At 44.3% G+C, this 12,512-nt stretch overlaps 1 protein-coding gene across 1 annotated transcript in view; it reads right to left on the reverse strand.

The window, feature by feature from the left end:
- AGPAT4 (1-acylglycerol-3-phosphate O-acyltransferase 4) overlaps nt 1–12,512 on the reverse strand; it is a 371,388-nt gene that overhangs the window by 275,975 nt on the left and 82,901 nt on the right. Inside the window, exon 2 of the mRNA XM_086927247.1 lies at nt 9,670–9,902. Within this exon, the coding sequence (XP_086783373.1) occupies nt 9,670–9,847 (178 nt within the window). The 5' untranslated portion in view covers nt 9,848–9,902. The remainder of the gene's footprint in view (nt 1–9,669; nt 9,903–12,512) is intronic.

Consider the following 12,512-nt stretch of genomic DNA (forward strand, 5'->3'; position numbering starts at 1 on the left):
TACTCATTAAAATTCTTCAGAAAATTCTGCACTGTTAGAGGAGCCATGGTTGGTGTCAGGTCTAGGCTCATATTTCCCAACAGGTGAAACACTGTGTACAGCTGTCATAGAGCAATAAAAAGGCAAAGTGATATCTACTGCCAATATATGGGAAACGTGCCATACTTCACTTATGTGGATGAAAGTTTAATGAATATATCGCACTGCTTCCAACAGAAGAGAGGCTGGGCTATTCAAAAAGGCAAGTGGCAGAAGTTCTCGAAGTATCCTTATCTCTATGTGGAATGTTTTGCAAATTCTGTGCTAAATACATTAAAATGTTTTTTTTTTAAAAAAAGGGCAAGTGGCGCAGAAATTGGAAAATCGGCTTGTGCAATTCCAGAAATGTAAAACTATTTTATATGGCTAAAAACTAAATGTGCTGCTGTTTTAAGCAGCAACAAAATGGGATGGACACTAAAGCCATGTCTAATTTCCCGTTAACTATTACAGCCCGCTGCTAGGGGCTATAGTGATCGTTGAAGGTCGGAACCTAAGTTATAGGTCCGAACTGCAAATGAGGGAGACGGTCCTCAACAGACAGAACATGCCGGTTCCAGAAGGGCTATAATGCTAATAACGCTTTCCATCTACTGAGGGCAGAATGTTCTAAATTAAAAGGGAAGATGCACAGAGACATACATTGGGACGTTGGAGCAGAAGCCCTATACTAGCAATTATTAGCCCCGGGTCATTCCATTGTCTTCAATGGAGCACTCAACATTCCAGTATTCTAATATAGCCTTATAGCCCGCCGTAGTGGGCTATACCGGCTATTAAAGGCCCACTACTGCATTAAAGGCCTGAGCCGAAGGCGATGGATTTTAACAAGGGACGGGACTTTAATAGCAAGTATAGCCCTTCTACAAAGGGCTATAAGGCTATTAGAACATTCTGACACTAGAGGGCAGAATGTTCTAACAAATAAAACAGTCTTCTCGAAGCCAGAGGAGATTTAAATCCCTTCGAGCTTCGAGAAGGCATTGTAAAACATTGGAATGTTGCTCTGCAGGCCTTTAACGGCCCGTAGAAGCATGGAGCACTCCATTGTCTGCAAAGGAGCTCCCAACATACCAATGTTCCAATATAATCTTTTAAGCCATTGCCGAGGGCTATACCAGTTGTTTACTTATAAGTTCCTAGTACAGTGCACTACATGGGCCCAGGGCCGGTAAATTAAATGCTAATAGTGGGCCTGATGCACTTATTGTGCCACCCATTTAAGTAGGCATTCAACTATGGCTCAGGCTTTCCTTTGTGGAGCCTGTGAGCAGTTTACACTGCCATTTCGCCCTGGCAAGATAAACCTCTTACCAGGCCAAAAACGTTTTATTTTTATACATATAAGTCAACCCTAAGGTATGCGCTGGACAACCCAGAGGGCAGTGTGCACTGTTTTTAAAAGGCAAGAGGTGTACTTTTAGGTGTTACATGTCCTGGTAGTGAAAAACTCACAAATTCATTTTTCACTATTGTAACGCATATCTCTCCCATAGGATAATATTGGGATTACCTTATTGCATGTTATACATGTAATTCCCAATTGGGAAGAGATACGCCCTTCAAGTCTGGTGTCTCTGGAATCACAATTTAAAATCCAAACTCATGGTGCCTGCTGCCTGTCTCTGATCAAATGTCTGGGGTGGGTGACAGTTGGACTTTGTGTATCCCCCCCAAGACTGCCACACACAGTGAGAGCTTAGGTGTGACTTGATGGGCCCTCTGACATGATGTGAGGGAGGAGCTGGACCCAATCTCACTTACACCTGAATAGGGTTTGACCTGTCCCCACACAAAGAGCAGCAGACCCCTGTAGTGAGGCTATAGCCAGGGATGACCTCTGCGCACTTCAAAGGCATGTCTTTGAAGTCTCATTCACTTCAAAGGCACAACTGCGTATAAGTACTGGCCCTCAGACACCACCACTTCAGTACACTTCTGGACCTGTGGATACTCGGCTGGGAAGAAGGACTGCTGTGCTGCTGAAGGACTGTCACTCTGCTGGGATGCTGCTCTGCTGGACTCTAGCTTTGATGTGCAGGTCTGCTGTCCTCTGTGTGGGTGTGAAGGGCTGGATATGAATCACTTGTTCCCAGAACCCAAAGTGACTCAAGGGGCTAGCTGGCTGGCCTTGCGACCTTAGGGACATAAAAGACTTTCAAATAATCTGCTTCTGCATCTAGACTATGCCATTTGGGAGTCTAACCCTGCCAAGTGGTGCCACCCCAGTATTGGAACCGTGAAAGTGGGCCTAAGGTGCAGCTCCAGAGGAAACGATGCATCCTCTGCTGAGCTTGACACCCACCGTTGCATTGCAAGCCCCATCGACAGTAACTTTGCACCAGGATCTCACACCGCAACTTCGTCGTATCTCAGAACCAACGCATCACTGCAGCTGCATGACGCATCTTCGACACAGATCCATGAAAGAGCTCCGCAACCAGGATAAAAGTATGTTGGTTCAGCGCGCCTAACTGGATTCCTGTAGCCTCCCTGCGCTCTATCGCAGTTGGCCTTAACTTTTGACTTTGTCCATGTCCAACGAGACCAGATAGCCCAAATAGCGCTTTTTGCTTCCTGATGCAATTTTTTATAAAAACGTTGAAATTCAATATCCCACACGCTATTTATTCGATTTGCTGTTTTGGTCTTGCTTTATTTATTAAATTTAGCTGTATTTTTCTAACCTGGAGTGGAATCTTTTTGTGTAATACAATTACATCCACTGAGTATACGCATGGGTAATGAAGAGCGTAACGCTAAATAAACAAGCATATGAAATGCTTACAATATTTGGGTGGGCAGAATTGTGCATAGAACCTGCTGCTAGTGTGCATCAGTGGGGCCAGAATGATAGATGGTGCTCATCACCCTCAAGCGTCAGGTCAATCCACTAGATGCAGTGTTGATAGCATAGATTATTAAATTGAGTGTACTCAGCATCAACAGAGGAACAACTCATTTGAGACATTGTTGGATCACCAGGGAGTATTATAGGCGGCTTACGGAAAAGCTACAGAAGGGAAGCAGAACAAAACCTGTTGGAGGCATTGTTAAATCACCAGGGAGCATTAGTCTGTGCTTAGAGGAGCAACGGAGGAGCACTGGAAGCACTGCTAAGCTATCAAATTGGCAAAGTAAGGTGTACACCCAGGAGCAACAGAGGAGGAACCCACAGAATATCTGGTTGACACTGCATGGAGTATTATATGGAGATGGTCAAGGGGTGACAAAGGCTAGTATCTTTGGGATTATTTAATATTTCATGACCAGACATTGATCTTTGGATTTTAGCTTTATAAAGTATATGTCTGTGTTGTAAATGTGGTTACTGGTTTAAAGGGGAACCCTACTCGAAAAGCAACCATAATTCCTGTCAGGGTGAAGACACAAGCAAACCCCAAAATAACCTGGGCTTAACCCTCTTCTTGCTTGGCACAAAAGCAGTCAGGCTTAACTTAGAGGCAATGTGTATGTAAAGCAGTAGTTCCAAACCTGTGGTTCGGGAACCACTGGGGGTACACGACTACTTAGAAAATTAAACAATATTAACAGATTAATATAGATACATATACAACTGAACATTTTTAAATCTACTGTAAATATGAAGAAATTGGAGTCTAAAAATAAAATTACTATCCTCAGATTGACTCGTGGGAGCAGTGCAGGTGCATCAAACAGAATATAGTATGGATGATGAGTGGCCTTGATTGAATTTTGAAAAGCTTAACCTTTTTAATAAAGTAAAAATTGAGTTGTTTTCATTTATATATGTTTGCGACTTAAATAAAATGTGTCATGATTTGAGTATTTGTTTGATGAATGCTTTTTTCTGTATTTTTTTGTATTGCTTTCCCGTTCAAATTATCGACCATGCTAAGGCCGGGGGATCAGTGGGGTGCCCCCAGATTCCAGTAATAATTCAGTGGAAGTCCCCGGTTTCTAGTAATGATTAAGTGGGGTCTCCAGAAGTCAAAAGGGTGAGAACCACGGGTGTAAAGTATTTATGCAGCACTTCCATCAGTAATAGAGTGAAGACACAACACAAGAAAAATCCCACACCAATTGGGAAAAAATAGAGTTAGATTTAATAAATTGACACCAAAAAGGCATAAATCCAATAAGTTGAACCGGGAATATTACATCTTAAAGGTTTTACATTAAGCGTGGCACCTAAAACCAAAAAGCTCCACTCACAGTTATCTGGTCTCGCAAGACAGGGTGGAAGTTGCAAATTCAGGCTGACTCCGATGGAGTTCGGGTCAGATACAGGGACAAAGTTAGTAGAGCAGAAAGACTTACTTTAAAGTCCAGAGCGAAGAATTCCGTTCGCAGTGGAAGGGTCCACAAGGAGCAGGAACAGCGCCGCAGATGGTCGTCTCTGTAGCGGGAAGATCCTGTCCGGGGTTGTGGTCAGTCATTGCGGGAGCTTCGCATTGGCAGTCGCCGCGAGCTGTCGATACTGTAGCTCGTCGTGCAGATCTTGCGTTGACAGACATTATTAGAGTTCGCTGTGGAGCAAAGAGTCGGGTTCGCTGGAACTTCGTGTTGCCGGGCAGCAAGACCCCGCAGCGAGCAGGCCAGTTTGCAAAGAGCTCAAAACTTCTGGAGAGTTCAACTAAGGCCCGATTAAGGGTCCAGGACATGCCGAATAACACTTGAGGGTCAAGAACTCACTCCAGCAGAGGCCAGTAGAGCTTAGGCAGGTTCAGTTGCAGATCCAGGCAGCAGGTCAACTGGGTATATGCAGGGGCCTCTCGTGCTTGTTGTGTCCTTGTAGCTCAGAACAGGTTAGTCAGCTGATCCTTGTAGTTACTACAGCCTGGGATGAAGGAGAAGGCCCAGTCTTCTTTCTCAGCAAGCAGAGCAACACTTCTAGCAGCACAGCAGAACAGCATTTCTTCTTCTGTGGTACCCACAGGTCCAGAGGTGTCCTGAAGAGTTGGGTCAGAGGGTCCATTATTTATATCTGGGGCCTTCTTTGAAGTAGGAGAATTTTCTAGAGAATTCTCTTTGAAGTCCTTGACGTTTCCTGCCTCTCTGCCCTGGCTCAAGGTGGCTGCACGAACCATGCAGTGGTGACAAGTCCTTTGTATGAAGGCAGGACACAGCCTATTCAGCTGCAGGTGTGGATGTGCCCAGCTTCATCCCCCATCCTGCCAGCTGATGGCCCATCTAGGCACATATAATCCCTCTATTGTGTGGTTGTCTGGCTGGAAGGAATAAGCAAAGTCCAACTGCCAACTACACCAAGTCATATGATCCAGGAACAAGAAGCATGTGCTAAATAGCTATGGCAGAAAAATGCCAACTTTCAAAATGTTAACTTAAAATCTGACTTTACCATCAAAGAGGATGTTTAAATAAGGTTTCTCAAACACCAAACTTGACCTGCTCCCAATTGGGCGTTAACACTTTAGAAATGTAATAAGGCAACCCAATGTTATCCTATTGGAGAGGTAGGCTTCACAAAAGTGAAAAAGGAATGTAGGAGTGTTTCACTACCAAGACATGTAAAACGTAAAAGTACATGTCTGACATTTTAATTACAATGTGGCCTTCCAAAAGGGCTACCTAGGACCTTCTTTAGGGGTGACAAATATGAAATAAAAGAGGAGGTTAAGGCTTGGCAAGGAGGTTATGTTGCCAAGACAAATTCACAGTTTAAAACTGCATTCAGGCTGCAATGGCAGCCTTGAGACATGTTTAAAGTATTACTCAAGTGGATGGCACAATCAGTGCTGTAGGCCCACTAGTAGAATTTAATTTGCAGGCCCTGGGTACATTTAACCACTTGCCAGGGTCTTGCATGTAAATTAAATGTGCCAATTGGGTGTAAGTAAAGTTCAACATGTTCAAATCAGAGAGCACAAGCACTTTAGCACCGATTAAATGTAAATGTACAGGAATTTATATAGCGCAAATCACCGAGCGGTTTCTAAGCGCCTGCTTAGGGAACCCGTCCTGGTATTCCCCTGTGAGATAACCCCGGCAGGGTATCCGCAAGGTGAAAGCCAGGCATCCCGCCGCGAGGGGCCGTTGTGGAGATTAAGCAAGCTATTGCCCAGAGTCTCAGAGTGTGAACCCGTGACTCGAGTAGGCACCGGAGCGAGAATTGTCGAGTCCATGGACATTTTTAGGACTCAAGACCCCGCCGAGCCGGGAATTGAACCCTGGTCCCGGGCTGACCTCTGCTTCCGGGTCTGCCTCCTCTAACCAGTGAGCCACACTTCTCCACTAGCAATAATAAAGCGTACAGAATCCAAAAAAACAACAAAAACGAGTTCAGAAAACAGCAGGTTGTGAGAAAAAAGTCTGAGGATGACCCTGCAGAAAGGGCCAAGCCTAACACTGTGGGCCTACTTATGATGTTGGGCAGATGGCCACGGACAGGCAGATGGTGGTTGTCCGTCCGACATCTGAGGCAGTGGTGCGACCGCCAGATTAGGATACTGGCAGTCGGAGCGCATGGGGAAAGACCGTCGCCTACGACACACGCAAGGAGCCCGTCGGGGCAGTGGTCACAGGCCATTTCCCTACAATGGAGGCGGCGCCTGTGGAGGCACCGCCATAGGAATTAAGATGTCAGTTTCCCACAGCTTTTCAACGTAAGTTTTTCCCATGACATTAAACAGGTTTTCACTTGATTCAACAGGGTGCAACATTGGGGGCAGAGGGTTCCTTAAAGAAAGGTGCTGGAGGGAAAAGGTAGATTGGTTTAAGCCATGAATGAATCTCAGCTATTGGTAATTATTCAGGCTGCATTCCACTCCATTGTGTTACACCATCAAAGCAATTCTTAACAGAGACCAGCCAATAGCAAACCCGTCTTAATCCTGCTCCAACAGGGACAGTCCTGCCCATACTGCAAGGCCAGGTGCCCTCTAGATAGGAACAAAAAGCAACTCCAGTCCCGCTTTGGTTTATTTAGGCCTCATCAGTGAGGTGTACCTTGACTCCTATAGAACAGTAAACAACGGACACCGGTCTGGGCATATCTATCACACTAAGGCAAACAAAAGGTGATTGATAACTGAGTGCTTGAATTATTCTCAGCCTTTGGTAATTACTCAGGGAAAGGTGCAAGACGTTTCAGTGCATGAGGTAAAAGAAAGATTTTGTAAGTGAAGTGCATCACATGTACTGGAATCATTATATTTTGTGCCCTTCTGCAGCTACTTGGCGCCATAAGGTAGAACCAGTGCTAAACATGTGCGGGGGGAAAGCAATTGCACTAATTTTTGGGGGCCATGACTTATTTTTAATCATCAGATTTGGAGTCAGATTGATTGGGATAAAGCCAAGCAGAAAAGAGATGACAAAGGAGAAAAGTAAAGATAAGAAAACAGTGACAGAGGTAAAAAGCAGGGGTAAGAAAGAACATGTTACGAGACTGAAAGAGATACCAAGTGTTTGGTGGGAGAATAAAAAGGAATGAGGTGCAAAGAATGGGCAACCATTGTATACAGAAGCCATTGCATTCTGCGGTGCAGGGTTGGGTGCCTAAGAAAAACATTGGGCCCCTGCACTTATTGTGTTAGCAAATAAAGCTCTGGGTCGCACCAAATGGATTTTGAAGGTGCCAGCCGTGCAGATGTAGAATGCAGGTCCAAATTATGTGGAAAGCATGTTTCTTGAGGGCATAAACTGCCTCACCACAATGAAAGAGCAAAATATCCAGAGATTTGTGCCCTAGAAAGTTGAGTTTAAGAACCACCAGAGGAAGCTAGCTTAATGCTCCTGTTCAGCAGAGGGCTTCTCACTAGGCATTTGGTGTGGTAGCAATCTTAAACCAAAGAAACACATTATTATTTGGGGGTCATGTGAGCCACCAGTACTTAAACCGTGATCAAAAATGTGTAATCTCTACAGAGATCAACACGTAAAGTGCATATTTAAGTATCTGTTGTAAGACGTTGTGATCTATTAAAATCACTGAAATCAACATACAACAGGATAGTTATTTAAAAGTTTGCATAGCACCAATATCCTGGGCCATTAGCAGTAATACACTTGAGAAATTAAACATCAAATCTCTGCAGTGCAATGAATTCAAATTATCAACATTTACACTCTGGTTAGTCACAGGCATTCGAGTATCCAGATTAATTCGAAAAAGTTGGCAGACTTTCCTGTTGGGCCTCTCGTATATGCAGTTCTGGATGCTACAGTCCCACTGCAGCCAATACCTTCTAGCTGCCTTGATGGAGACAAGGATACCCTATGCTGCTGGTGCTCCTGAGACTGGGAAGAAACCTGGAACCAACGAGAAGTACTCCACCCTGCCAAATTTCAAAGACGTGTAGCTATTCTGCCTAGAGAGGAGAGGACAGAAGGTCCCCAGAGAGCTAAATACTAACCATTGACTTGGTAAGATGTGGAGAAGAACCCAGACACATGCCCACACTGCAATCCTGGTTAAATCTACAGCTATTAATAACATATATCCTCAAGACCAAGCCCTTGAAAACTCCAAGCCTGTTAAATTGTGATCCACTCCCTAATGTTTCTGAGATTGGAGATGGCAATGCTATTTTTACAGGTCTTAAGGAAAATTCCACTGGTTCCCTGAAAAGAGTCCTATCCTCAACCACTCGTGTCATTACTGGTGTAACAATACCATACATTTCCAACAGTTCAGCTTCCTTTGCCTAATATCCCTTAACAATGACATTTCACTCAATATTATTCAAGCTGTGCAGTGACATATGTTATGCCCATTCTCTCTAGAAACACATAATTTCTGGAGGCAAATGTAGCATCATTGCCTAAAATAAATATTACCAAAGAAAAAAGGGCAAAAAGCCTCAAGCCAATCATCTTTTCCCCTTATCCCAGTATTTTGTAGGAGATACCACACTATCAGATCAGCTTCTCTCTAGATATCTCGATCACTTTGGGCCAGATGTATGACCCGCCAATTAGCGAGTCGCAAATCACGTCGCATTTTAGGATGCACAACAGTGTTTGAGACACTGTTTGCGATTCCCAATAGGGTTGCAAATTGCATGCAGCATGCTTTTTAATGAGGCTATCTCAATTTGCAACCCCATTGGGAATGGCTGTGTTACTCCGCGGGAGGGTGGTCTGCTGGGGTCAGCAGAACACCATTTCTGGGACTGCTTTTAAATAAAGCAGTTTTTTTTTCAAATGCAGCCTCTTCCATAAAGGAAAACGGGATGCATTTGAAAAATAAAAGGGCAGGCAGTTCTTCCTAGGACCACTGCCTAATATTTGCGCATGCATTCACAAATGGGACGCCCTTGGATCGCTCCTTCCTAATGAACGAGTCGCTAATCCTATTTTGCGAGTAGCAATTTGATTTGCGACTGGAAAAATAGGATTAATACATGGGCCATAGGTTTTTTGCTGGCACAAACGGGTCTAAAACCCATTTGTGCACGCAAAAAACCTTTGAACACCTGGCCCCAAATCTTTTTAATTTGGTCTCCCCCCAAATGATCGATCATTTAAATCACACTTTGTATTTAAGGACAAACTCATTCCATAGTGTCTGTCATGCTTTGAATTTCCTCTACTGAATAAATGTGCTTTAAAAAAAAAAAACAGTTGGCAAATAAATTATATAAATCATCAACATATATGGAAATTATCTTCAAATAATCTTACGGCTGGAAATGCAGTAGCTCAGTCGACAATTGATTTTCCTGTAAAGATTCTTGTTCACTGGCAAAATAAGAAGCGTGAAGAGCTGAATAAAGTTCACTATTAGTCCAGTCGCTATAAAAATGTAGCAGATGAGAAGATGGAAGACAAACTGGGACTTCAGGAAACCAACGATGTCCATGTTTGTACTTATTTTAGAATGTCCTTGTGAACAACCCGGTAAACCAAATGGGAACCTGGACAAGAAGAAATAAGTAGAAGTCAGTGGTTGCACCAGACAGAAATGCCTTTTGTTACAACTTACAATTTCCATAATGTATTCTACACTGCTTAAAGCAGAAGAGGGCTTGTGGTACTAACCTAAGCATATCCCTATACATTGTTGCAGCACAGCAAACAGTTCACCTAGGACAATACTTTATTGAGTTCAGCTCTAATTCCTGTAGTAGGAGAAAACCCTAGAATTCAGATTGTACAGTTTCTCGATGCAAGGCAGCTTTCAACAACAGTGGAGAGAAAAGGAAGATGAAGTAATTTATATATGTTATTCATTGAGTGTTGCCAGCTTCAAGCACGTTAGCCTAACACTAATAAAGTATAACTCCATTGTGGTTATTGGCCTTCCAGCTCTCCGAAACAAGAGCAACACCACACAGGAGACCACTGTTGAAAAATTAATGCAGAGCAGACCTGGTATCTTTTTATATGCTAGATAATATATTCAGGGGATACATAACAGGTACCATTTAACAGGGTCTAATATTGCCTTTGAGGGGTTCTGGTGACAAACCACAAGGAAAAAGGCAGAGTGTTCTGGAAATAGAACCAGAATCCAGAGAGAACAACATTAGGACCATATACTTGTTAGATATTTTTTATATTGTGGTTTTATTTAAGGGCTGTTCGCTTTAAAATGGTGTTTTTGGTATAAGCAGGTGTTAATACTTGGCAATGGTGTTTGGCTGTCTGTAGTAAAAAGAAGAAAACAGTACAAAATTCCGTAGTTAAGAATGTTAAATTCTAGAAAAAGTGTCAAACATGTTTTAAATTGTGAAATACGCTTGGCCAGTTTTATTTTATAACCATAAAAGTACGTTTGTGGGCGAAAACGGCTCCCTTTATGCCTGTCAGGAATTCATACAAGCATGGTTGACAGATGTAAATAGTTTTATTACTACCCATTTCAACCCCCACGACTGTGGGAAATCTACAGTGGAAAAGTCCCCGCGTGGGGTGGCGACGGGCGTTAACAAGGCAAGTTACTTAATGCTCACAAAAATGTACCTCGTTGAGCATTCATAAACTGAAATCACTTTTCCACCCTGGAAACGGTTGGAGATTTTCCTCAGGTACAGGCCGGAGTAATTCACTTCCCAGGATGGTAAGGGAAAAAGATCACCTTCAGATTCAGATTTTACCCATCATAGAAAACATTGCTTTTTCAAACATGGTCAGCGACTGGCTGCCGCCCCCCCCCCAAATGACCACACCAACCCCCGGAAACATGAACATGAAACATGGTTATCTTTGGAAGGCGGGGGGGGTCGCAAAACCCCCCGGCCGTATTTATTAAGATATGAAAATTATAAAATTTTAATAGCATGATAAACAATTTATACAAAAATCAGCAAGACATTAGATACAATATTGTCAACAAGTTTGAGAGACTAACCTTAACAGAAACTCTAATACAGATTGCTTCCTAACCGAATCTAACATCCTCATCTACATTTTTGTATACTACATTTCTGGCCATATGGCAAGGTCGCTAACCGGTGTCAGGTCCTACTAGCTGCGCCTCACCTAGAGATGTGCGCATGCACAGCCGGGCCTGGTAATTACCCGGTCCACGCCGTGAACTCCATTTACCCACTAAAGGAGGGCCCTTACTCTGCACCATCCGGTGACGTCATGAGTATGCGCGCGCGGGGTGGCTACCAGCCTAAGGAAAGCGTGACTACTCCCACCCGCGCCCCTTTGAAACACCAACTACCTTGCCCCTGAAGTTCTAGGAGGTGCCTGTGGCCCCTCCCCCTGGGCGGGAACCTCCATGGGATGATGCCCGCCCCCTCAGACCTTAAAAATAGCTGCTCACCGGTCATTACCTTACCGCATGCCCCATACCTAATAAATACGACGACCTAAGGGAAAAAAGTCTAAAGGACAACTACTCTAACTAAATTACATCACGTATCAACGTATCGCTACAAGGGAGAAAAAGTCCTAACACAATTGGAACCACAAAACATATTTCAGCACATTTCACTAAAAAGGGGAAAAAATTCCTAAGGAAAACAGCATCCGAAGATATACAAACCACATAAAGATCACTAACGCATGGAAAAGTTTAAAACAATGACCCAGCAGAATACATCTACATCAACTAGTACAGCATCAATCATATAGTTCCAGGGATGGTGGGAGGGAAAACAAGAAGCCCCGAGGGCGGGGCACGGGCTGTGGGGGAGCGTCCAGAGAACAAGAGGGTCTCCTGGGCGCTCCCCGCTTCTTTATCCACAAGGGGCCAGGTGGGGGCGGTTACGCCCCCACCCAGCCCCTCCTGCGGCCCGCCCCCCTGACCCGGAAGTCCTACAATGACGTCCGGGTCAGGGAGGGCGCCAACCAATCGGTGGCGAGGCGCGCCCGGAAGGGCACGCCCCGCCACCGGGAGGCATGAAGGGGGGAGGCGGTCGCCGCGCCGCCATGCGGGCGGGGGGGCCAAGAGCCCCCCCTTTTCATTTGCCTGCTTTTCTCACTGTGCTGAAATGTATAGTAGAGACATTGCCGCACAGACAGTCATTTTGCACCCGATATTGGAGCAGCACCAAGGCTGATGTACACATGGT

This window comes from Lissotriton vulgaris, chromosome 6, assembly GCF_964263255.1.
Source record: "Lissotriton vulgaris chromosome 6, aLisVul1.2, whole genome shotgun sequence".
NCBI lineage: Eukaryota > Metazoa > Chordata > Amphibia > Caudata > Salamandridae > Lissotriton > Lissotriton vulgaris.